At 46.8% G+C, this 26,952-nt stretch overlaps 1 protein-coding gene across 6 annotated transcripts in view; it reads left to right on the top strand.

Moving 5' to 3' along the window:
• Positions 1 to 26,952, top strand: part of inpp4b (inositol polyphosphate-4-phosphatase type II B) — a 244,899-nt gene that overhangs the window by 175,758 nt on the left and 42,189 nt on the right. For all 6 annotated transcript variants that reach the window (XM_045716544.2, XM_045716543.2, XM_045716545.2 and 3 more), the window contains 3 exons: positions 8,192 to 8,322; positions 18,436 to 18,540; positions 21,531 to 21,639. In XM_045716544.2, coding sequence (XP_045572500.1) covers positions 8,192 to 8,322; positions 18,436 to 18,540; positions 21,531 to 21,639 — 345 coding nt within the window. The remainder of the gene's footprint in view (positions 1 to 8,191; positions 8,323 to 18,435; positions 18,541 to 21,530; positions 21,640 to 26,952) is intronic.

Raw genomic sequence — 26,952 nt, 5'->3', positions numbered from 1 at the left:
TCAGAGATGTAAATGGTTGTTTAAGAGCTATACTTAGAGAGGATTGAATTATTCAGGTCTGTTTAACACTTCAAAAGGGGATTGTTGTACACCTGCACACTAGTCAACCAGCAACACACACTCACACACAGACACAGATGTACACTTGCATACAGGCACACAGACATTTGCACACGCACACACACACATGCAGAGAGACACACACAAAGAGAGAGAGAGATAAACACCAACTCCCCCCCCCAACACTGCGTTGTTCTGAACAAAGTCCTGGTGCTTTATCGAGCTGAGAGTGGCTTTGAGGAAGATGAAGGTACTGTGTCGCTAATTGACTCTGCTCTTGATCTTGTTAGCTAATTAATGGTCAAAGTGGCCACAAGATGATGAGGTCAAAGTGGCCACAAGATGATGAGGAAAAAGGGATGTGTATTGAAACCAAAATGATTCCAGATGACGTTTGAATCCCCCCGGAATGTTCCTAGTGTAGTGTTAATGGGAAATTATACTCAACAAACATACAAGTTTGTCAGATGTTTTCGTACCTCAATAGTAGTCTGATGATTTTGACATTAGACTACTTTTGGAGTCTGGAAACATCTAACAAAATTAGATTTTGGAGTTTAATGTCCCTTCTTTAACCACAGTTAACCCTCATTAACCGTCAGTTAACCCTCCCTTGGCAGGTCCAGTTTTGTCATTGTACTCAATAAAGGAAAGGTTAAGATGCTGCCAGTGAATAGATTATCCTAACCAGTTTATAAGAGAGAAGCCACTGTGATGGGTAAGAAGATCTCAGTGTTCTCTTCCCTCAAGGTCCCTATGAGTGTCTGTCAGGACAGATCATTCCTCAACACGCCCGCCGTCCCTAGCAATCCCTCATAATCCCCGTCATATAGTCCCTCGGTCGGCAAGCGGTCAATCTCATGGTCAGCGGCAGTATCCCAAATGGCTCCCTATTCCCTTCATAGTGCCCTACGGGCCCTGGTCAAAAGTTGTGCACTATAAAGGATAGGGTTCCATTTGGAACACATGGAGTGTCCCCATCGGCCCACTAGTTTGGAATCCCAAGTCATTAAACTAGATTAGAACATTCTCAGACCAAGGTTTCCCTCAAGTTCTAGATTAGAACATTCTCAGACCAAGGTTTCCCTCTAGTTCTAGATTAGAACATTCTCAGACCAAGGTTTCCCTCTAGTTCTAGATTAGAACATTCTCAGACCAAGGTTTCCCTCTAGTTCTAGATTAGAACGTTCTCAGACCAAGGTTTCCCTCTAGTTCTAGATTAGAACATTCTCAGACCAAGGTTTCCCTCTAGTTCTAGATTAGAACATTCTCAGACCAAGGTTTCCCTCTAGTTCTAGATTAGAACATTCTCAGACCAAGGTTTCCCTCTAGTTCTAGATTAGAACGTTCTCAGACCAAGGTTTCCCTCTAGTTCTAGATTAGAACATTCTCAGACCAAGGTTTCCCTCTAGTTCTAGATTAGAACGTTCTCAGACCAAGGTTTCCCTCTAGTTCTAGATTAGAACGTTCTCAGACCAAGGTTTCCCTCTAGTTCTAGATTAGAACGTTCTCAGACCAAGGTTTCCCTCTAGTTCTAGATTAGAACATTCTCAGACCAAGGTTTCCCTCAAGTTCCCTCCCTTAAAAGCTATTCTTTAAGCCTTGTTATTATCTGGTCTATTGCCTCTAGACTCTAACCTCTCTTGATACTTGCAGTCTGAGTAGAGCAATACTTTAAAGCTGGAGTCCTTCATTGAAAGTATAACAAAGCCGTCACCCCACCTCTGTTTTGGTAAAAAAGCGAAGGGATGGGCCTGGAGAAACGTAACGACTCTTAAAATCATAGACGGAGCTATGGATGCAAGGACTGACCATCCATATTTTGGATGCAAGGACTGACCATCCATATTTGGATGCAAGGACTGACCATCCATATTTTGGATGCAAGGACTGACCATCCATATTTTGGATGCAAGGACTGACCATCCATATTTTGGATGCAAGGACTGACCATCCATATTTTGGATGCAAGGACTGACCATCCATATTTTGGAGGCAAGGACTGACCATCCATATTTTGGAGGCAAGGACTGACCATCCATATTTTGGAGGCAAGGACTGACCATCCATATTTTGGAGGCAAGGACTGACCATCCATATTTTGGAGGCAAGGACTGACCATCCATATTTTGGATGCAAGGACTGACCATCCATATTTTGGATGCAAGGACTGACCATCCATATTTGGATGCAAGGACTGACCATCCATATTTTGGATGCAAGGACTGACCATCCATATTTTGGATGCAAGGACTGACCATCCATATTTTGGATGCAAGGACTGACCATCCATATTTTGGATGCAAGGACTGACCATCCATATTTTGGAGGCAAGGACTGACCATCCATATTTTGGAGGCAAGGACTGACCATCCATATTTTGGAGGCAAGGACTGACCATCCATATTTTGGAGGCAAGGACTGACCATCCATATTTTGGAGGCAAGGACTGACCATCCATATTTTGGAGGCAAGGACTGACCATCCATATTTTGGATGCAAGGACTGACCATCCATATTTTGGATGCAAGGACTGACCATCCATATTTTGGAGGCAAGGACTGACCATCCATATTTTGGAGGCAAGGACTGACCATCCATATTTTGGAGGCAAGGACTGACCATCCATATTTTGGAGGAAAGGACTGACCATCCATATTTTGGAGGCAAGGACTGACCATCCATATTTTGGATGCAAGGACTGACCATCCATATTTTGGATGCAAGGACTGACCATCCATATTTTGGATGCAAGGACTGACCATCCATATTTTGGAGGCAAGGACTGACCATCCATATTTTGGAGGCAAGGACTGACCATCCATATTTTGGAGGCAAGGACTGACCATCCATATTTTGGAGGCAAGGACTGACCATCCATATTTTGGAGGCAAGGACTGACCATCCATATTTTGGAGGCAAGGACTGACCATCCATATTTTGGATGCAAGGACTGACCATCCATATTTTGGAGGCAAGGACTGACCATCCATATTTTGGAGGCAAGGACTGACCATCCATATTTTGGAGGCAAGGACTGACCATCCATATTTTGGAGGCAAGGACTGACCATCCATATTTTGGAGGCAAGGACTGACCATCCATATTTTGGAGGCAAGGACTGACCATCCATATTTTGGATGCAAGGACTGACCATCCATATTTTGGATGCAAGGACTGACCATCCATATTTTGGAGGCAAGGACTGACCATCCATATTTTGGAGGCAAGGACTGACCATCCATATTTTGGAGGCAAGGACTGACCATCCATATTTTGGAGGCAAGGACTGACCATCCATATTTTGGAGGCAAGGACTGACCATCCATATTTTGGAGGCAAGGACTGACCATAAAAATGATAGTGTTTTGAGGCTGTACAGCGTTTGTTTATGTTTACATTGTTTACAAGCATTGGAGTGAAACAAGCGGATGTTCTGGGTTCTGATGGTGTACGACAGTTGAACCAAGCTCACGAGGCACTTAGATGTTCTCTTGTTCAGGAATCAATGGGTACATGTCATTCATTTGTAAATGATGGATATAGCAACTAAGGACTATTCAGAGAACGATCTCGCTCTGTCACTATACAATGGGTGTGTATGACACGTGCTCAAAAACACAAGTACGTTATTGAGTTTGTTTACCCCCACACGTCAATGTATATCTATTATTCACTACAAGGTAGATGGGGAGTTTAAGCGCTTGTTTCTAATCCTCTTTGAACGATTTCAGGCGTTCTAGCTACCTCTTGGTTCTGTGTAAAAACTCAATCAGGCTTTACCCTTTAATGATTAAGATACGCCTTTTAAGGCTGTGAAGTGACACACACACACACGCACACACACACACACACACACACACACACACACACTGTGAAGTGGCTTAGTCACCTTCCCCGGCATCACTTTACGCTAATAGTGGCATCTCTTTTTCTCCTCTCTTCATCCCTCGTTCCCTTTGATGTTGACAGCCATGTTCCAACCTCATCAACATGCCTGTTTAATCTTTGTCCTTTTGTGTGGGGGTATAGCTCTTGTGTGGCTCTTTGTGTGTGAGTGTCCCAATTATGGATGTGTGTGTGTGGGCGTTAAATGATTTTTCTCCTAGTTTTTTTAATGAATTGATCTGATTGTTACATGAATTCCCAGCTACGCCTACATTCCTTCCCCATTCAACAAGGAGGAAGTGAGCTGATCGTCGTCCTGTGAACTAAAGAGCATCACAGCGGTCTGCCTTTGGTTGGTGGTTGATACTATGGCCTCTCCACACTACATTTCAGTAAAGCACACTATATGAAAATCAGTAGGCTATAGTTCTCTATGTACTTGGCCGTCTACAGTAAAGGAGGCGGGTTGGGTTGTGAAGAAGGAGGCTTCTGTTTGTGAGTCATCTCACGCAGGTTATATTGACCCCAGGCCCAAAGCTCTTGGTGATTAAATTGAACAGGCTACTATAACACAGCATGAAATAAAGTCTCTCACACGACAGGTCTTTGCTCTTTGGAAAATGTATTCTGCAACCCTCATCTGTCCAAGTCAGTTTGAACATAACAGCTCTCTCTTTCTCTCTCTCTCTCTCTCTCTCTCTCTCTCTCTCTCTCCTTTTCTTTCTCGCGCCTTTTCTTTCTTCTGCGTGTCTGTCTGATGCCTCCGTCTTCTTTTGCCCTCATTCCCTACAGTGTCTTGTTCTTCAAGTTTCAGTCTCTCTCTCATGTCAATCTTCTCTGCATTTGTCTCTCTCTCATGTCAATCTTCTCTGCATTTGTCTCTCTCACTCTTTCTCTCCTTCATCTTCCCTACTCAGTTTCCCTCTTAAGGCCTGTGACTCATTGTCACCCCCCGTCTATCTCTCTTCCCCTCTCTCTATCTCACTGGCGTAACGCAGTTACCCCCCCTGCAAGGTCAGAGTTTCATTATGCTGTGTACTATCTATAGTTTTCTACCACATCTCTCTCTCTCTCCCTCCTTCATCTTCCTTATTCATTGTCCCTCTTAAGGCTTGTGACTCAGTCTCCCCCTACCCCCCGGCACACACACTGTTGTTCACCCACTGACCCCCAACCACTGCTGTCTGCCCAGCATCAAAATAACCCGTCTGGGCTGGGGCCTCTTGATACACAAATAACAGTGGTTCAGACAGAAGAAAATGGATTACACTGAATGGCTGCAATCTGCTAAAGAGCATTGGTATGGTGTTTGACAAAGTGGCTATTGCGCTGGAATCAGACAGCATCACAGAGAGAGCATCTCTCTCACACACACACACACACACACACACACACACACACACACACACACACACACACACACACACACACACACACACACACACACACACACACACTGCATTCTCTCATGAGCATTAGAGCCCTCTCCAAACCCAAGTGGATGGCTGGGTTAGAACAATATGTTTGATTGGAGCATCGAGGTCTCATGGAGTGGGTCTACATTAAACCTCACTACCCCAACCCCCATGAAACGACACCTATCTGAACGTCCCCATCTCCTACTCTGCGAGAGGGCCAATATCATTATCTCTGTCAGCGGTGGTGTCGGATTACCATACAGAACAAAGAGAAATAATCCTTTTTTTCTCCCTCTTCTACCCCAAACTGATACTGGAGAATATTTTTGTCCTGTTTTAAAAGAAATCGGGTGCCTTTTGTGTGCTGACTAATTTAAAAAGATGCTAATCTTCTGGTTGAAAGTGTTAAGGCTACACGGGAAGGCTTTGAGTCGGGAACTTTACATGGGAACTCATCATTGTTCTCTGAGGAAATCTCCACACAATTAAGGGTGGCTGATCTGATACCGGAATGAGATACTGAAGTTCCCTTTTTACGGAATATTCTGGAAGCGAAAAGTCGGAAGCCCACCTGGTTCAGCTAGATAAGTCCCTATTACTTATGGTAATCAAAATTAATGGGGTAGTTACTCTATTTTACATGTTTAGATATTTGTTTTGTTACTTGAAATCAGTCTGTGGACAAGGACTGCAATCCACGCTGGTTTTGTTGAACTAGCCACTATCAAGAAATGCTAATAAGGAAATAAATAGGTAAATATGTAAAATCATGGAACTATCCCTTTAACTCTCTCCCATGATGTTGAATCAAAGCTCCCTATGGCCGTTACCCACAACTCACCTGTGGAGCATAGCCGCACAGCGTCTTGGTCACAGAGAAATGTGTTCCACCTCTAGGTCTGCCACAGCGCCTATTTAAAGTAGGGCCTTGCTCTCTGGGATCCTTGGGATGTCCCTATCCCATTGAAGTTGAACTTTAAAATGGTTAGGGCTAGGGTTTAGGGTAGGGACGTCCCAAGGACCCCAGATAGCACTACTCATGTTGTTTACTACCGTAGAGAGAGGGTACACTTTAAGGTGGAAAGGGGGGTCACGGAGATATGTTAACTGTACCTGGGCAGCATGGCACTATCTATCTGTTTACTTCTGTGTCATTGTCAGTTGGGTTTCGTGAGGCGAGAGGGTGGAGGGTGGCGATAGATGATTTGATGGTATGTCCCTTAATCTCTCACAAAATACACATCATGCAAATATTTCGAAAGAAGATACGTTTGCAAATGAATTAGAATAGATCAAACAGTCTGATAACATATCCTTGTAGTGGCTAATTGACATTTTAGTGAGTCTGATTAGCAGCACCACAATGTCTGTAGTCTGAGAAACATTGGATCCGTTGTCAAGAATAACACATCTCCATTAAAGCAAATAGCCCACCGAAACCCCCTACGTATCATTGAGATCAAGACCTTCTTTACAGTGGATAGTACAGGCACCGTGTCTCATATCACGTCTGATCACAGCCATTCAGATGATAACTACAACCCAGCCGGCTCAGGAAAACTCACACACAGGCGGTAGCCTGGGTATCAGCTTGGACGCCTCCGGCGACGGGTGGTTATTTCCTCAGCAATGACCTCAGTTTACCTCGGGCCCCTAATGGCAACGTGTAGGGGTATTTTGGCCCTCCGGCTACACGCCTCACAAGCACGCCTCGCTACGAGATGAATCCGGTTGCCGCGGCGATCGACTCTGACAAACTAGAGAAGAGGGCTAGAGAGGGGTTTATTCTTGGTTAATGGGATCTGGGTGGTAGGATGTCTCTGACTGGGAGAAGAGAAGGAGGGGTGATGTTGGTAAACGAGTGGATAAGTGGACAAAATGGCTTCTAGCCTGAGGGTGGGATTTGTTTCATAATGATCAGTCTATCGACTAAACAGTGAGGCTCAGGGATGGGGCAAATGGTGTGTGTGTGTGTGTGTGTGTGTGTGTGTGTGTGTGTGTGTGTGTGTGTGTGTGTGTGTGTGTGTGTGTGTGTGTGTGTGTGTGTGTGTGTGTGTGTGTGTGTGTGTGTGTGTGTGTGTGTGTGTGTGTGTGTGTGTGTGTGTGTGTGTGTGTGTGTGTGTGTGTGTGTGTGTGTGTGTGTGTGTGTGTGTGTGTGTGTGTGTGCGTGTGCATGCCTGCGTGTGTGCGTGCGCGTGCGTGCATCAGAGAGGTGTTAAACGGTCTGTTTATACACTCACCACTGTGACAGTTAGGGTCATATGACTCAAACCAGAAGACAATGAACAGCATTAGTCACAGTGGAGGCAATCTAACCGTGCTATTGGCCATGAGCCAGCACAATAGCATTAGATGATGCTGGGAGCAGGGGGTCATAGAATAGGTTCAGTCTTGCTGGATAATACTGTATGTGGTTGTGGTGAACTTGCCAAAGCAATCTTCATGAATGTCTTGATTTACAAAATGCATGCGTGTATTCTGTAATGATCTGTATCTTCTCAGTGACATTCCTGTATATCTCTACCCAGTAAAGACAGTTCAGGGATATGCCTTCCTTCTGAGCCAGGTTCCTCTCTAGGTTTCTTCCTTCTATGGAGTTATTTTAGCTTTACAAATAAAATGTATTGATTGATTTACTGCCTCTTTCTCTCTCTCTCTCTGTTCTTACTCTGTCGCTCTCCTTACTTTCTCTCTCCCTTTCTGTGTCAATGGGATATGGGTTTGATTGAACTGAGCTGACAGAGTCTGGTTGAGAAATTCCTTGTACTCCGTAACAATCCATGTATCTCTCATTGACATTCCCTGTGGATCCCCTGTCATTCCAGGATACAGGAGCTGAGGGACCTTGGGGAACTGTCTCCCCACTGGGACAACCTGAGGAAGGAGGTGATTGGCCGTTATGGACAGGTCATAGCTGCCTACCAGGAGACCCTGGCTGAGCTGAATAAGATCACTGGTAAGACTTGCTACGTGCACACAGGCAAGCATGCACATGCTTGTATACGCATGGACACACACATAGTCACTATACGCACACACATATTTACACTATGCACACACACTTCTTTATGCCCTATACCATGCTATAATGCTCTATACCTCTTAAAAGAGTAGAGGTACCCTTGGGAAGAAGCAAGCATTTCTGAAGTCCCTCTCTGTGAACACCCTTGCTGAATCGTCTCGTTTGTGTTTTGTTTGGCCTTTTCTTGTTTTTATTTACCACATTGCCAACGTTTCTGTAATTGCCGATGTTTCACGTTTCGTCCTTGTCCCACAGACAAACACATGTTCCTATGTCTCCAGTGGATTGGGAGGCAGTGGATACCGTTGTACTTATCATTGCTTGGTAAAGAGATGGAGTCTGAGGCAATGACTTATCAATGACCCAAGCACTGCTCACATAATCCCTACCATTGTGTCGCTGAGTTGTCTTAGTGCTGCTGCAAATGTACATCAAATCAAGTTTTATAAGTCACGTGCCGAATACAACAGGTGTAGACCTTACAGTGAAATGCTTACATACAAGCCCCTAACCAACAATGCAGTTTAAAAAATATGAATAATAAAAGTAACAAGTAGTTAAAGAGCAGCAGTAAAATAACAATAGCGAGACTATATACAGGGGGTATGTATATATACAGAGTCAATGTACGGGGGCAGCAGTTAGTCGAGGTAATTGAGGTAATATGTATATGTAACAGAGAGTAGCAGCGGTGTAATGGGGTGGGGGGGGGGGGGGGGGGGGGGGGTGGCAATGCAAATAGTCTGTGTAGCTATTTGATTAGATGTTCAGGAGTCTTATGGCTTGGGGGTAGAAGCTGTTTAGAAGCCTCTTGGACCTAGATTTGGCGCTCCGATACCGCTTGTTGTGCACTAGCAGAGAGAGCAGTCTATGAATTTTTAGGGCCTTCCTCTGGTATAGAGGTCCTGGATGGCAGGAAGCTTGGCCCCAGTGATGTACTGGGCTGTACGCACTACCCTCTGTAGTGCCTTGCAGTCGGAGGCCAAGCAGTTGCCATACCAGGCAGTGACGCAACCAGTCAGGATGCTCTCGATGGTGCAGCTGTAGAACCTTTTGAGGATCTGAGGGCCCATGCCAAATCTTTTCAGTCTCCTCAGGGGGAAAAGGTGTTGTTGTGTCCTCTTCACGATTGTCTTGGTGTGCTTGGACCATGATAGTTTGTTGGTGATGTGGACACCAAGGAACTTGAAACTCTCAACCTGCTCCACTACAGCCCCGTCGATGAGAATGGGGGTGTGCTCGGTCCTCCTTTTCCTGTAGTCCACAATCATCTCCTTTGTCTTGATCATGCTGAGGGGGAGGTTATTGTCCTGGCACCACACGACCAGGTCTCTGACCTCCTCCCTATAGGCTGTCTCGCCGTTGTCGGTGACCAGGCCTACCACTGTTGTGTCATCTGCGAACTTAATGATGGTGTTGGAGTCGTGCCTGGCCACGCAGTCATTAGTGAACAGGGAGTACAGGAGGGAACTGAGCACGCACCCCTGAGGGGCCCCTGTGTTGAGGATTAGCGTGGCGGACGTGTTGTTACCTACCCTTACCACCTGGGGTCGGCCCGTCAGGAAGTCCAGGATCCAGTTGCAGAAGGAGGTGTTTAGTCTCAGTGACCTTAGCTTATTGAGCGTGCTATGGTGTTGAACGCTGAGCTGTAGTCAATGAATAGCCTTATCACATAGGTGTTTCTTTTGTCCAGGTGGGAGAGGGCAGTGTGGAGTGCAATAGAGATTGTATCATCTGTGGATCTGTTAGGGCAGTATGCAAATTGGAGTGGGTCTGGGGTGATGGTGTTGATGTGAGCCATGACCAGCCTTTCAAAGCACTTCATGGCTACAGACATGAGTGCTACGGGTCGGTAGTCATTTAGGCAGGTTACTTTAGTGTTCTTGGGCACAGGGACTATGATGGTCTGCTTAAAACATGTTGGTATTACAGACTCGGACAGGGAGAGGTTGAAAATGTCAGTGAAGACACTTGCCAGTTGGTTAGCGCATGATCGCAGTACACGTCCTGGTAATCCATCTGGCCCTGTGGCCTTGTGAATGTTGACCTGTTTTAAGGTCTTACTCACATCAGCTGCGGAGGGCGTGATCACACAGTCGTCCGGAACAGCTGGTGCTCTCATGCATGTCTCAGTGTTATTTGCCTTGAAGCGAGCATAGAAGTAAACTCAGCAAAAAAAGAAACGTCCTCTCACTGTCAACTGCGTTTATTTTCAGCAAACTAACATGTGTAAATATTTGTATGAACATAACAAGATTCAACAACTGAGACATAAACTGAACAAGTTCCACAAAAATGTGACTCAGAAATTGAATAATGTGTCCCTGAACAAAGGGGGGGGGTCAAAAGTAACAGTCAGAATCTGGTGGGGCCACCAGCTGCATTAAGTACTGCAGTGCATCTCCTCCTCATGGACTGATTTGCCAGTTCTTGCTGTGAGATGTTACCCAACACTTCCACCAAGGCACCTGCAAGTTCCCGGACATTTCTGGGGGGAATGGCCCTAGCCCTCAACCTCCGAACAGGTCCCAGACATGCTCAATGAGATTGAGATCCGGGCTCTTCGCTGGCCATGGCAGAACACTGACATTCCTGTCTTGCAGGAAATCACGCACACACACAGAAATTATGCGGACAATTACATTGATGGAAGCAACAATCCTGCTGCCTTGGCAGGACCTAATGGGGATCGATAATAAACCCCAGGAAGAGCAGCTGCTGCCCTGGCAGGACCTAATGGGGATCGATAATAAACCCCAGGAAGAGTAGCTGCTGCCCTGACAGGACCTAATGGGGATCAATAATAAACCCCAGGAAGAGTAGCTGCTGCCTTGGCAGGACCTAATGGGGATCGATAATAAACCCCAGGAAGAGCAGCTGCTGCCTTGGCAGGACCTAATGGGGATCGATAATAAACCCCAGGAAGAGTAGCTGCTGCCTTGGCAGGACCTAATGGGGATCGTTAATAAACCCCAGGAAGAGTAGCTGCTGCCTTGGCAGGACCTAATGGGGATCGATAATAAACCCCAGGAAGAGCAGCTGCTGCCCTGGCAGGACCTAATGGGGATCGATAATAAACCCCAGGAAGAGTAGCTGCTGCCTTGGCAGGACCTAATGGGGATCGATAATAAACCCCAGGAAGAGTAGCTGCTGCCTTGGCAGGACCTAATGGGGATCGATAATAAACCCCAGGAAGAGTAGCTGCTGCCTTGGCAGGACCTAATGGGGATCGTTAATAAACCCCAGGAAGAGTAGCTGCTGCCTTGGCAGGAACTAATGGGGATCGATAATAAACCCCAGGAAGAGTAGCTGCTGCACTGGCAGGACCTAATGGGGATCGATAATAAACCCCAGGAAGAGTAGCTGCTGCCTTGGCAGGACCTAATGGGGATCGTTAATAAACCCCAGGAAGAGTAGCTGCTGCCTTGGCAGGACCTAATGGGGATCGATAATAAACCCCAGGAAGAGTAGCTGCTGCCTTGGCAGGAACTAATGGGGATCGATAATAAACCCCAGGAAGAGTAGCTGCTGCCTGGGCAGGACCTAATGGGGATCGATAATAAACCCCAGGAAGAGTAGCTGCTGCCTTGGCAGGACCTAATGGGGATCGATAATAAACCCCAGGAAGAGTAGCTGCAGCCCTGGCAGGACCTAATGGGGATCGTTAATAAACCCCAGGAAGAGTAGCTGCTGCCTTGGCAGGAACTAATGGGGATCGATAATAAACCCCAGGAAGAGTAGCTGCTGCACTGGCAAGACCTAATGGGGATCGATAATAAACCCCAGGAAGAGTAGCTGCTGCCTTGGCAGGACCTAATGGGGATCGTTAATAAACCCCAGGAAGAGTAGCTGCTGCCTTGGCAGGACCTAATGGGGATCGATAATAAACCCCAGGAAGAGTAGCTGCTGCCTTGGCAGGAACTAATGGGGATCGATAATAAACCCCAGGAAGAGTAGCTGCTGCCTGGGCAGGACCTAATGGGGATCGATAATAAACCCCAGGAAGAGTAGCTGCTGCCTTGGCAGGACCTAATGGGGATCGATAATAAACCCCAGGAAGAGTAGCTGCTGCCCTGGCAGGACCTAATGGGGATCGATAATAAACCCCAGGAAGAGTAGCTGCTGCCCTGGCAGGACCTAATGGGGATCGTTAATAAACCCCAGGAAGAGTAGCTGCTGCCCTGGCAGGACCTAATGGGGATCATTAATAAACCCCAGGAAGAGTAGCTGCTGCCTGGGCAGGACCTAATGGGGATCGTTAATAAACCCCAGGAAGAGTAGCTGCTGCCCTGGCAGGACCTAATGGGGATCGTTAATAAACCCCAGGAAGAGTAGCTGCTGCCTGGGCAGGACCTAATGGGGATCGATAATAAACCCCAGGAAGAGTAGCTGCTGCCTTGGCAGGACCCAATGGGGATTGATAATAAACGGCAGGAAGAGCAGCTAATGCGTTGAACAAGAAACAAAACCTGAATAAGAAAAACTCTGGGCCTAATAGTATATAATGTGGCCATGTCACGTAGCCAGGAAAACAACCCTCCCAGCCCTATATAAAACAGAAAGACATATTTTACATTATCGTACAGACAGTCAGTGTCACATATTGAGTTGAACTCATCTGACTAATGTTTGAATAATTGATGCGTGTCGATTTAGATCCGGAATTTAATCCTTGGTATTGGGTGAGGACTGAGGCCTTGGGGAGGCCTTGGGGACCGATGGCCGCCTAGAGTCACCTTTGTTTCTTCTTTACCACTTCCCTTCTCCCGGAGAGCAGAAAACACACTCTCCAGTGCTTCTGTCTTCTGCTGCGTTAGTTTCCATAGCAACAAAGTTTCTACGCAGGTTAAGAGGGATAATGAAGAATTACGTGATAATCATTTTGTTGACAAGGGGAAGCTGATTGAGTGCTACTCTGTGTGTGTGTGTGTGTGTGTGTGTGTGTGTGTGTGTGTGTGTGTGTGTGTGTGTGTGTGTGTGTGTGTGTGTGTGTGTGTGTGCGTGTGTGTGTGTGTGTGTGTGTGTGTGTGTGTGTGTGGGGGGGGGGGGGGGGGGGCTTCATCTGATATTGATAGGGTTTACACGCTTACCCTGCTGATTCCTACTGACAAGTTGCAGAACAAAACTTAGACACTTAACTGTTTGGCTGAATCACACACACACACACACACACACACACACCTTCACCCCCACCTACATACATCCACTCTGTTGCACAAAATGACAAATATTATTTGGCACTATCAAATTATCTATTTCTGTCCTCGACCAAATTCAATAGACTTCCACAACACGATGCTTGATGGGTCACAGCACGAGCCATAACAATTCTCTCTCAATTTCTCTCTCTCTCTCTTTCTCTCACTCTATCCCTCCCTCCATCCCTCTATTCCTTGGGTCCCAGCGGCCATAGAATCCTGATGGAGTGATAGATTTTTCCTCCCACACCTCTCATTCTGTAATGAGATATTTGTCAAGGTGTTTTTTCCCTGCGACCCTCTGATGAGCGACGATGGCCGCTCCATCCCGCGCGCGCGCGCGCGCGCACACACACACACACACACACACACACACCATCTAGTAAGTAGAGGGCAAAGTGGCGTGAGTTGAAATGCTTCATGACAACTCTCCCTGCATGGCCAGATGCTGCGATGATCAAGTTAGCTGCTAGCCATTGGACACCGTGCAGCAGAGGAGAGGGCCCTCGCCGCCTACAATCCAGCGCCGCATTAAGTCGGCGCAGTAACAGACAACGCTAAACGAGCCGGGCAGAGAAGACAGCAACCAGGTTAATTATTGATGCCTAATGTGATTAAAGGAAAGGTGGGGAGTGGGAGGATAGAGAGATGTAAGAAAGATGGAGAGAGAAAGAGGTGTGTATGTGGTGGCTAGTTACAATGTTACAAGTGAGAGAATGAGAAAGTGGGGGAGAGGGAAAGTGAGATTGAAGAGGAGTGAGGATGGACGCACTGCGTTGTGTACCAATAGTCTGTGGGGCTTTGAGGAGGATGGACACACTGCGTTGTGAACCAGTAGTCTGTGGGAGTTTGAGGAGGATGGACACACTGCGTTGTGAACCAGTAGTCTGTGGGAGTTTGATGAGGATGGACACACTGCGTTGTGTACCAGTAGTCTGTGGGGGTTTGAGGAGGATGGACACACTGCGTTGTGAACCAGTAGTCTGTGGGGGTTTGAGGAGGATGGACACACTGCGTTGTGAACCAGTAGCCTGTGGGGGTTTGAGGAGGATGGACGCACTGCGTTGTGAACCAGTAGCCTGTGGGGGTTTGAGGAGGATGGACGCACTGCGTTGTGTGCCAGTAGCCTGTGGGGGTTTGAGGAGGATGGACACACTGCGTTGTGTGCCAGTAGCCTGTGGGGGTTTGAGGAGGATGGACGCACTGCGTTGTGTACCAGTAGCCTGTGGGGGTTTGAGGAGGATGGACGCACTGCGTTGTGTACCAGTAGTCTGTGGGGGTTTGAGGAGGATGGATGCTCTAATAACTCCATTCATGAAAGAATCATCTCTCCCACTCCTATTGTTTGCCGGCTGGCGAATTAGAAGCTTGTGGATGTTTGTTGGCCTTCCTACGCCATCGGTCAGCTACGGTGAAGACCCGTCTGTCACTCGCTCTTCAATCATGGTGACGGCCTCAGAGCAAAGTCCCCCTTCTAGACTAAATAGTCTTGTTATATTGTTACAGAGGAGCCAGAGGGATGAAGTAGTTTGTGAGCTGTGTTGCCACTGTATGAGCCACTGTATGAGCCACTGTATGAGCTACTGTAGTTCTGTATATTTTAGACAGTCTACAGACACCACCAGTGTGTTTCCAGTTCCTCCACGGTGGGAGCTCTAAGTTGCCTGCTATTTGAATGAAAGGAAATCCTCGGATACACTCAGAGAATTCCCTGAGCCACCCCAAAGAATGTATCCCTGTCTGCACCACACAAGAGTGGAGGGAGAATAGGAAAAATGTTAAATGCACAAATCCATCCCAGCATCCACCTGAACTCCCGTCCCGGCGGTGGTTATTTGGGAGTCTTGTTTGCTGTGCCAAGTGTGTCCTGAGGCGGCCTGAGGAGCCTGTGAACACTGAGGCTTTCGCTGCATTCCTCTGCTTTCCTCAGCACCAGCCCCCCCACTGTTAAGCTTCTTTAAAGTCTACGCTGCTAGCTAGCTACCAGGCCTGGTTGGATGCTGCTGCTGCTGCTACTCCTGCTACATATTGGCTGTTTCATTTAGAAGGATGTGTGATACTGCATTGGAAAAGGTTTTTGAACTCTCCAGATGGTTGAAATGGCCCTAATCAAAGAGGATATTGACTATGTTCATGGATGGTTTGGTACAGGAAGGAGAAGGTACTTTCTGCAGCCGTATGTAATCGTTAGTGGATTGAACAACCGTTTCTGAAGTTAGCGATCCAAAGGCATCACATAATGTGTCTTCACGGCTCACATAATGTGTCTTCAGGCTGAGAGAGAGAGACCCTACATCCCGCTGCTGGCTTGCCTCTGAAGCTAAGCAGGGTTGGTCCTGGATGGGAGACCAGATGCTGCTGGAAGTGGTGTTGGAGGGCCAGTAAGAGGCACTCTTTCCTTTGGTCCCCCCAAAAATATACCAATGCCCCAGGGCAGTGATTGGGGACATTGCCTTGTGTAAGGTGCTGTCTTTCGGATGGGATGTTTAACGGGTGTCCTGACTCTCTGTGATTGCTAAAGATCCCATGTAGTTAACCCCGGTGTCATGGATAAATTCCCAATCTGTCCCTCATACCATCATGGCCACCTAATCATCCCCAGCTTCCAATTGGCTCATTCATCTCCCCTCCTCTCCCCTGTAGCTATTCTCCAGGTCGTTGCTGTAAATGAGAATGTGTTCACAGTCAACTTATCTGGTAAGATCAGGGTTAAATCAGAGTGAGAGAGTCCCTCCACTCTGTCCAGCCAGCTGTGTGTGGGTCAGTATCCTGGCTCCCTCCTGCCACACAGACTGACCACCTGGGCAAACAGATGGGAATTTGATACGGCTAATTCGTCTAACCCGCACCGGTCGCTAGCTCGATTAGCCCCCGTCCCCAGTGCACACAGTTGACAGAGTGACTGACGGCAGCCCACTGAGCTGAAGTGATGGCAAGGCCCCTGGCAGACTTTAGCATTAGCCGTAAGAGATCGCTCAACCTAGCACAGCTGGGAGAGGCCATAGGGCATGTTTAGCTAAATGCTACAGATGAATATGTGACGTCAGAAACAAGAATATAAAGATGGCTGCCAAACTAGGAGCTTTTGAAGGGTGGTGATACAGATATTAAACAAATAGCCGGATATAATTTGGGTATTTGGCCATCACACATGGCAAAGGAATGAAACAGACTTGAACCCTAGCTAGCAACCCGTGTAGGGTCAATAATCTGGAGCCTGTGTGGACATCTGTATGTAAGCAGCTGGAGACCAGATGTGCTAGCAGCAGGGTAGCATGTTGTAAGTGTAGCCCACTGGAAGACAGTTAAATGTTTCATGGGTGGTAGTGGGGACACGTGTGGTGTCCTAGACAGCACAGTGACTCCTGCACGTGTGAACGCTCACTGGGTCCTCCTAACTCTGGGTGGGATGGGGAAATGGGATGTAAAATATATATCCACAGGGAAAAGCACAAGCAGGATATCTAAATAAATGACAAGGGTGTATGCATCCAGTCCTTATGCAGACACATCAACATGTTTTTTCCCCCCATGTTTGAATGTCTGATTGATTGTTTGAGTTGCGTGGAATTTCTCAAAGCTGGAAACACAGAGTTCTGATCGAATCGAGAGAAAACACAATTAAACATTTTTGATGTGGAACTAATTTGGAAGAGAACTTCAAATGTTTGTTTGAGGAGAATACGATTTTCCCTAGTGTGTGTGTGTGTGTGTACCTGTTTTTTCCCCTACCTTTATCTTGGCTCACACAAATACCCCCCCCTTCAGCAAACACCGAAAAATGTCAGATAGCCTGCGTTATTTGACTGTTCTTAAAAGCTTAGCCCTATTTCAAAGAAAGTTTGCCAGCTCTATTTACATATTTAAGATTTACGCTACCGGCGTGGAGCGTCAGATAGTGTTTTTCATCTTCAGCATAAGCCTGTGCTTTATCTTTTGGGGGTACAGTTTTAATTGGAAGTTTGGTACAAAGCAAGTGGTGCAAAAGGGGATCAAATCCTATGCTTATAAGATTACACTGTACATTAGTTGATGCTTTGGAAGGCCTGATTTGAAATTGAGCTGGTTTTGAAATGCAGAGAAGTCTCTGGTATCTGTGATATATTTCTAAATATCTTGCATTGGAAGGTAAATCCAGGCTTTAAAGTGATTATACAGTAGCTATGCATAACGTGTCCATTAGAAGATATAGGTGTTTGCAGGATTGTAATAGCTGTATTTTTAAAAGGTATATATTTCTGTCTGTGCTGACATGTGAGGGTCATAACTGGAGCTACAAGCTCAGCCAGATAAGAAGCACAGGCTAGTAATGAACTGGGGTGTAATCATGCGTCCAAACAGTTATGTTTTGCAACAAAAACAAGAGTTTCTATTGGACAAATTCAGGTAGGTCCTTCCCCGTTTCGTGCCGTTCTGCGTTCGTTTAAGAAACGTTTTGCAACAGAATCGGCGTAATGAATACACTCCTGGGTCCAGACGAAACAGTTTTGTACTCAAGGGTGTGACTCCTTAAGGATTGGTGGCATGCAGCCGATAGGCTTCTGTTTGGTCTATGAGTTTTATAACATGATCTTGTAATCTATGACATTGAAGATGAAGAAGCTGAATTTGATGCTTTCCGCGTATTCTTAGTTACATGATGCAGTGACACTTTAAAGTTGAGCTAATAGTGTCGATTTGAGAGAGACCACTAAGCGTTGCAAGACCAGATGGGAAGGAGTGTAAGGTGTCACTGGGGTCTACTATGAGGGCTTCTGCCGGACGTGGAAAGCCTCTTTCAATTATAAGCATCTTAATGGTTTGCAATGTGTTCAATACTGACACATCTTTTCTTTACTTTCTTTTCCAGGTCCGTCGTTCAAGCCGAGCTGCAGCAAGGCCCAGAGGTATCTAGAGTTCATCCCTATCAACCTGCACACCCAGAGGATGAGGGTGACATGTCCTAGACAAACAGGTGTGTGTCCAAATGTACCTATAAAGCATACGGGTTGTATTCATTAGGCACCAAAAACGGATTAAAACAGGGAAGGACTAGCTTGACTTGTCCAAAAAGAAATGTACATTTTAGTTTTAAGGGTTATGGTGTGCCCTAATGAATATAACCCTGACTATTACAACTTAATGAGGTTTTTCCAGCTGCTGGGAATGAGCACTGTGGTCTTGAACATCACCTACAGCTGCTACAGTTCAAGAGTTCACGTCCTTTGCTCTACTTCTTCTCTTGTCAGTAGAGCGCACAAGGTGCGGATCAGAGGCATCTGGGGTGCTGACAGGTGCATTAACTCTGACAGACCGACCGACCGACAGACAATGGTCTAATGAAGCCCTACGCGTTTGGCCCTGAGAGGGAATACACAGAATAGACTTAGAGCTTCCATCTCCCTCTACAACCAACCCCAATACTCACCTCTCTGTAGCTCAGCACTAGACTTGTCAAAATGCATTATGGCCGCTGACACACTTCTACACGCTAGCTCTGGGATGCGCTCAGTAACTGCAAACGCGCTAGCTCTTGGGGGAATGTTCCTCAGTTTCGAGTTCTCTCACCGTTTGATTGTAAAGTTGAAGGCTAGACAAGCCTTGACACAGATCTCGACTACTCAGCACATCAGGGACGTACAACAAGGAGAATAAGGGGAATAGAGCTGTTAGCCAAAACCATGACCACTGACTGACTGGTCAAAAACAAGGATTAGTCAGAAGTCTACCACCCTTGAGAAAGAGAGAGAATGTGTCGAAAGAGAACGTTCCTGGTTCAGTTCAGCTTGGTTTCTGCTGCCAGGTTTCAGAAGACATAATAGCTATTGAACACACATGGTGATGCTTTGTTTGTTGATAAAATGGCTTCCACATAGTCTGGTCCCTCCCTTGGGCAGTTGTTTTTTTTGGGGGTGAAAAACGATTCACTTTGCCTTACGTTCCAAGAAAGCATGTGTTAAACATGCGTCCATCCATGTAAATGACAAATACATCAATGTCCTTTCTATTAGTCACCCAGTTTTCTGTGCTTGTTAGGAATTATAGTAGTATTTCCTCTAGTTTGGTTTTTCTTTCCTCCCAAACAAACCAAACCATGCATAGCTTTTGCATTTGGATTTGCGTTCCACTATTGATCATGTAGTGAAAGAATGAGAGAAGGTGATACTAGCGACTGGCTAGCGTGGGAGCATTGTATGATGACTCAGTCACCATTTGTGGCATTGTTTGAATGACAGACCATCTAGGGGCTATCACATCTGTGGCAATCTCGATGAAGAGACATTCCCACAGATGTCCAAGGGTCACTGAAGCCAGGAGAGGTGTAAAGACTGATGAGACTTGAATCGACTAAATGAATGTTTGGATTGTTTCAAGAGTTCAGGAAGAGCTATGAAGGTTGATATGTTTTCATTGTACTGTAAGCGTATGGATTTATTGCTACAGAGAAACTGCCATTCTGTTCGTCGGACGGCGGATAGTTCAAAGAAGAGCAACATAGGTGTGCTCTTATCATAAGGTGTTGAGGTGTGGGGATTAGATCCGAGAACGTGTGGGTTTTCATGTCTTTGTTGTAATGTTTTGGGCCATCAAAGTGATGTTAATTAGACAATAGGACATACAGAGAATTGGCGCTCTTGGAAGAATAAAAGTTGAGCTTTAACTTAGATCATGGAGTCATTGGTAAACCTGATATAAGTTGGTACTGTATGTCATAGTGGTGAATATTCTATTATTTTAAAAAGGATATTTTGTCATTTTTATCGTGAAGATTTCTGGAATGTACCGTTTGCAAATTGTATTCTTGTTGCGCAACTGTAATAAATGTGATTACTTTTAAATGGATACAAACCACAGTCCTCACATTTTTTGGTAATTTTCCTTGAATTATTATTTGTTGAAATGTTTAATGGTAAATGTTATTCACAATATTCATAGCATATATGCGTGGTCTCTAACTGTGCATCTCTGAGCTAAAGTTAACTCAATAATAACTCTACTTAACGCTAAGACATTGATTGCAAGATATTAGCTCCTTGTTCCTCAGCCTCTCAATAATTGCAGAGTAAGGAAACAGTGTTCTAAACTCCATTTGGGCTATGTAAAAGGGACATTTTATCTCCCTTAACCCATTCCCATGTCCTGTTTAAGTATGAATTATTCAAATGTATCTCACCGGCCCGCAATAATTTCTCCTCCCAGGGAGAGAGAGACAGATCACCCCCACCCACCGTTCTCCAGTCGATTTATGGGGGCAGACGGGGGGGCGGAGGGGGGACACACTAGGAAACCAGCTAGAGCAAATTGGCCCGTGTGAGTGATGTTGCCGGCTCACCATTGTATTTCATTGTGTCGCTGTATGTTGTGAGGCAGTAGCCAATTAAGGGGAGCTGGGAAGTTTGAGAACCCAGGGGCCGAGAAGGGAGAGGTGGAGGACAAGGGGGGCCATGTCGGTGACTATGGGATCATTAAGACGGAAGCGTGGGGCGAGTGCCAACCAATACCCTTCCCAACCTTCGCATTCAGAGCAGCGCTGTCAGTAATTGCTGTCGACGGGACTTCTCAAACAGGACTTTCTGTGGCGTCTGGCTGCTCTGCCGTCCCAGAGGCCGTTCGTTAGCTGACCTCCACCGCACTAAACCACCACACTGGAGGATCCACACACACACACACACACACACACACACACTCATCATCACCACCTCTCCTCAGTCCACACTACTGTCAGACCTCATTACACATTCCAAACAAAACCTTGTATGACTATTTTCCTGCGTCACAATTTTCCATCTTCCTTCTGAGGAAAAAAAGTTGATATAAGTCTCATGTGTTTGTCTTTTTCTCAAACCCTCCCCTCCTTCTTGACCCCCCCCTTCATTTTCCCATCCCTTCCTCTCTACTTGGTGTATTGTACTGTACAACACAGTTCCCACTAACCCCAGGCGGGACACCTTCTTGCCTTCCCAGATGCATTCTATGACGTGATCACTGTGGGGGCTCCAGCGGCCCACTTCCAAGGCTTTAAGGGCGGAGGGCTGCAGCGGCTACTGAGCAGACATGAGGCAGAGAAGAAGAGGTGAGACTTCCTCATTATACAACACATAGCATGGAGCAGAGACAGGGCTGCCTTGGAAAATGGATTCATACCCAAATGCAACCCTCCTGGTTAAATAAAGCATTAAAGTGTCTTTGTCCAAAAAGGCACCATATTCCATGTACAGTATAGTGCACTAATTTTGGCCTGAGTATAGGGTGCCATTTTGGATGGGCCCACTTTAGGGTGGAGAGGTATAGAGGATACTAACAGAGAAGGATGGATGTAAGTCTGTCTCTGACTGGTTTTCATGTAAGGCTTGTTCTGCTAACGACAGGTGAATGTAGCAGGGCCAGCATTGGTAGTGACAGATTAATTTGGTCCTGACATCAGGATTTGATTTGTGCAAGTAGGGCTAGGCTATACAGTACTGTTAGTGACAGCTGAGCTGGGAGGTTTGACTCAATTGGGATCTGCTCTGTTTGCCACTGACAGCTATATTTGACTGGAGGGGCATAGGCCCTAATGCCGATGAGACTGTTGACTGACTCAGGCTTTTCGTATTTACTCACCGGCTTCTCTCTCTGTGCGGTGGCCATTTTGGATCTTCCAGGTCCCTTCGCAATAACCCTGAGTCGTCCCTATTGACACTCCGAGAGACTGTGATTGAATTGTGTCTGTTTGATTCAATTACCTAGCGCCCATCGCAGACTGTGGCTGTGTGCATGATGTAGAGTCTCTCTCTCTGACGGAGAAGACATGTCTAATTAGTATGTTCTCATCGAGCGGGGCCGTCACAGGCCTGACAAACACCCCGATGGGGGTAATATAGTGATGTAGGTGAACTGAGAACAGTGACAGTACAGTAACAGTCCCAACCACCATCCCCCATAGCTATTCATAAAGCATCTCATAGTAAGAAGTGCTGATCTAGGATCAGGCCCTCCCCCGTCCATTTCATCGTATTCAATATTATGTAAAATGCTAAAGTGATCCTAGATCAGCACTCCCACTCTGAGACGTTTTAAGAGTACAGCTTGGCCCTGGGGTCGTTAATCAAGATGGCCGCCTTAATGTCCTCCGATCTGAGATCAGCGTTTTGTATCTTGTCGACGTTTGCCCTTCCCATGCTGTAAGATGGAGGGGGGTTGTCATGGGTTCAGCGTGTGGCCACTTGAGTGATGCCTGAGGAAATGAGAGGTGATTTTCCCCAAAGCTTCTCTGTCGACTGTCGAGTCATTACGGACCATGTCAGAGCCAATTAGTTGCACTGAGATTAGAGCTCAACAAAGAAGAGGAGATGGAGAGAAAGAAAGAAAGAGAGAGAGAGAAAGAAAGAATGAAACTGAGAGAAAAGAAGTTTGAAGAAAAATAAGTTAGAGCATTTTTATTTTATTTTTTTTATGAACTGTAAAAGCGAATTTTCCCAGTAGTCAACGCTTATCTGCTAGCATACACTACGATAAGAGTTAGCATATTTTGGAACGAGGAGTCCACTGAAGTAAAATCAATTGCTTTGAAAGAGAGATTAGACTGGGCAAGGAAGGAGTACCCAGGGATACTTTTTTGTCTCATATTTGACTTAGCTAACTGTAGCTTATATTTTCCAATTTTCCGCCTGGCTAACCGAGGAACGGCCAACTGCCAAGCCCCATCTCATGTCTGACCCGGAATCCAGTCATTTGTCAGTCATTTCCCTAAAATGGGATTTCATGCTCCTCTCCATGGTTATCTTGGATTTGCTTCTATTTGCCTCGTTGGCATTTTAATGGAGTTGCATGTTTTCTTTCAATGGGGGAAAATCAATTTCTGTGACTTAATTTGCATGTTATGCTACGGTGGACATTTTTATTTTGACTCGAGCGTATCTGCCAAGAGGTGCTCTTCAATGTGCTGTTGAAGACCGTGTTTTGTGTTTTGAAATAAATTGAAATTAAGTCATGTCATGAAAATAGATAGCGAGGTTAGACCTAATCTGTAGACACACACAGACAGACACCCTGCCTTTGAACAAGAGCCTTTTGTAATCGTCTTTGATTAAAGGGAACAATAGTCTAGATGTGAGACTTGACATATAAATGAATCAAAGGGAGGAGAGGAAAAATGAGGGATGAGGGGAAAAAGAAAAACCTGGAGGTGGTACCAGGAGGGCAAAAAAAGAGCCATTCATCCCGGGCACCTAGAGGGGGAAGGGAGGGAGGGGAGAGGGAGGGAGAGAGGAGAGAGCAGGGATGGAGGGAAGGGAGAGGGAGGGAGAGAGGAGAGAGCAGGGATGGAGGGAAGGGAGAGCGGAGAGGGAGGAGAGAGCAGGGATGGAGGGAAGGGAGAGCGGAGAGGGAGGAGAGAGCAGGGATGGAGGGAGGGGAGAGCGGAGAGGGAGGAGAGAGCAGGGATGGAGGGAAGGGAGAGCGGAGAGGGAGGAGAGAGCAGGGATGGAGGGAGGGGAGAGCGGAGAGGGAGGAGAGAGCAGGGATGGAGGGAAGGGAGAGCGGAGAGGGAGGAGAGAGCAGGGATGGAGGGAGGGGAGAGCGGAGAGGGAGGAGAGAGCAGGGATGGAGGGAGGGGAGAGCGGAGAGGGAGGAGAGAGCAGGGATGGAGGGAGGGGAGAGCGGAGAGGGAGGAGAGAGCAGGGATGGAGGGAGGGGAGAGCGGAGAGGGAGGAGAGAGCAGGGATGGAGGGAAGGGAGAGCGGAGAGGGAGGGGAGAGCGGAGAGCGGAGAGGGAGGAGAGAGCAGGGATGGAGGGAAGGGAGAGCGGAGAGGGAGGGGAGAGCGGAGAGGGAGGGGAGGAAGAGGGGATAGAGGAGGAGTGTGCGAAAGAGAGGGAGGAGAGAGCAGGGATGGAGGGAAGGGAGAGCGGAGAGGGAGGGGAGAGCGGAGAGGGAGGGGAGGGGGAGGAAGAGGGGATAGAGGAGGAGTGTGCGAAAGAGAGGGAGGCGAGAGAGGGTGAGAGATGGGGAGAGGGAGAGAGAGCGGGATGGGAGCCTTGGCGTTGTACCTACAGAATACAACAGCCAGAGCCAGCGATATCTTCTTAGTATGGGGCCTTGAAGGAAGTTAAATTAACAGCTGCACTTCGGGCCCCTTCAGTATCCTACAAAGCTATTTACATACAGGGCAGGTGCTTTTAGCTTTCGTTAATGCATGCCTTCCACCCAAATGGCTGTTTGAAAAGTCACCGATTATTATTTTTTTTCTTCTTTTTAATTGAACCCTGTAGACGTTGTGGACTAATCTTTCTTTAACAAGCCCCTCCTTTGAATCATTCAGCTTTTTGTACAGTGATAAGAGACGCTTACTTTGGCTGGAGCCCAGGTTTATTTAATGTGCATCATCAGGTTCTGTAAGGGGGAACACTGCTGAGAGGGGGTTGAAGCACTTCTTGTTTTTATACAGTCTCTCTCTCTCTCTCCCATTGTGTGTGTGTGTGTGTGTGTGTGTGTGTGTGTGTGTGTGTGTGTGTGTGTGTGTGTGTGTGTGTGTGTGTGTGTGTGTGTGTGTGTGTGTGTGTGTGTGTGTGTGTGTGTGTGTGTGTGTGTGTGAGTACACGCACTGGGCGCCCCAGCATGAGGGCTGCCCCAGCTTATGAGGACAGGTGTGTGTGTGTGTGTGCAAGCTGTGCTGTGTCGCTCCTTCGCTCTACGCACTGCCGAGTGTCTGACCTTTATTGTTGTGGGGCCGCCCGTCTGCTCAGGCAGCACTGCTTAATGGTCATTTTGGGGTGTGGAGGGGAGCAGCAGTCACAGCAGGAACCGTTTGGTTCAGGCTACAGTAAGTACATACACCTAATAGAGTCCCCTGGGATGTCAAGGTTTAACTTCACTTGCAAAACTCTGTCCAACTAAATAGGGTGCGTGTGTGTGTGTGTGCGTGTGTGGTGTGGCGTGTGTGCGTGTGTGCATGTGTGTGGTGTGTGCGTGTGTGCGTGTGTGTGGCGTGTGTGTGTGTGTGTGTGTTATTCCCAGGCAGTTAGTTTAACAGACAGATGCCTATTGGTTTCAAAGAGAGGACCTTTGCAGTTTTTAAAATTGTATTTAACCAGGTAGGCCAGTTGAGAACAAGTTCTAAAGCAAAGCAGTGCGACAAAAACAACAACACAGAGTTACACATGGAATACACAAGCGTACAGTCAATAACACAATAGAAAAGTCTATATACAGTGTGTGCAAATGTAGTAAGATTAGGGAGGTAAGGCAATAAATAGGCCATAGTGGCGAAATAATTACAATTTAGCATTAACACTGGAGTGATAGATGTGCAGAAGATGATGTGCAAGTAGAGATACTGGGGTGCAAAGGAGCAAAATAAGTTGTGTATTAGAACCAGTAGAGAACTGATTAACACCATCTTGTTCAAACACAGGCTGTTCTGGCATCAGGCTGTCTGTCTGTGTGATGGAGAATCGCAGTAGCCCTGGTCAGATGTAAGAAACTGTGCATTTCATTTCATATTTCTATGCTCCTGTCCTCCTATATGATAGTGTGGGTTTTGGCAGTAGCCCTGGTCAGATCTACAGCAAGGACTGGTCTGAAATCAGTGCCTAGTCCCGTGAGAGTGGCTGTTGGTCCTTGTCTGATTTGAGAAACAGTTCTAAGATCAGTTGCTATCCAGCACTGTCTTATGACAGACTGGGCTTTGGGGAACCAGACCTGAGGAACCAATGGACACAATCTTGTTCAAACACAGGCTGTTCTGGCATCAGTCTGGTGCAGGCTGTATGTCTGGTTGATGGAGGAGGACTGTTTGATGGAGGTGGCCCTATTAACTGGTCTGCGATCAGTTGTATTCCAGCCTTGTCTCTATGACGGAGTGGGTTTTGGCAATGGCATTGGTCTGGTCAGGTCCACGCTGGTCTAAGATCAGTTGCTATCCAGTCCTCTCACTTATGACAGAGTGGGCTTTGGCAGTGACCAGACTGGTCTAGGATAAGTTGCCTTACAGTGCCAGGCCTGTCTGTGTCTCAATGACAGAGTGTGTTTTTTGGCCCGGGGAGTTGTGGGCCTCAGTCCTGCCGTCCTCCGATGCAGTGTTCTGCTCCTGCTGGCTGTCAACAGCAGGCCTGGAAGCTCTTCATTAATTTCCTTCCCCACTATTAATTAGCCATGAGCCGGAGACACGGGCTTAATTAGAGAAGAGAGGCTGCTGCTTCTTCTTCTTCTCCTCCTTTTTCTCTTTCCCTCTCTCCCTCTCATTACTGTCATAACCAATTCCCATTGATCATTTAGGAACATCAAGGGGGGACGTTTTGCTAGACTGCTTACTATTTGCTAGTTTTGATAATTCCTCCTAATAGGTAGGTCTAGAGTGGGTGGGTGGATGCTCCAGGGCGGAGAGCGAGGTGTGGGATAGCTAGCCC

This window comes from Salmo salar, chromosome 04 (genome assembly GCF_965601325.2).
Source record: "Salmo salar chromosome 04, fSalSal1, whole genome shotgun sequence".
Classification (NCBI taxonomy): domain Eukaryota; kingdom Metazoa; phylum Chordata; class Actinopteri; order Salmoniformes; family Salmonidae; genus Salmo; species Salmo salar.
The sequence above is the reverse complement of the archived record's forward strand: the minus strand, read 5'-3'. Positions and strand labels throughout refer to the sequence as shown.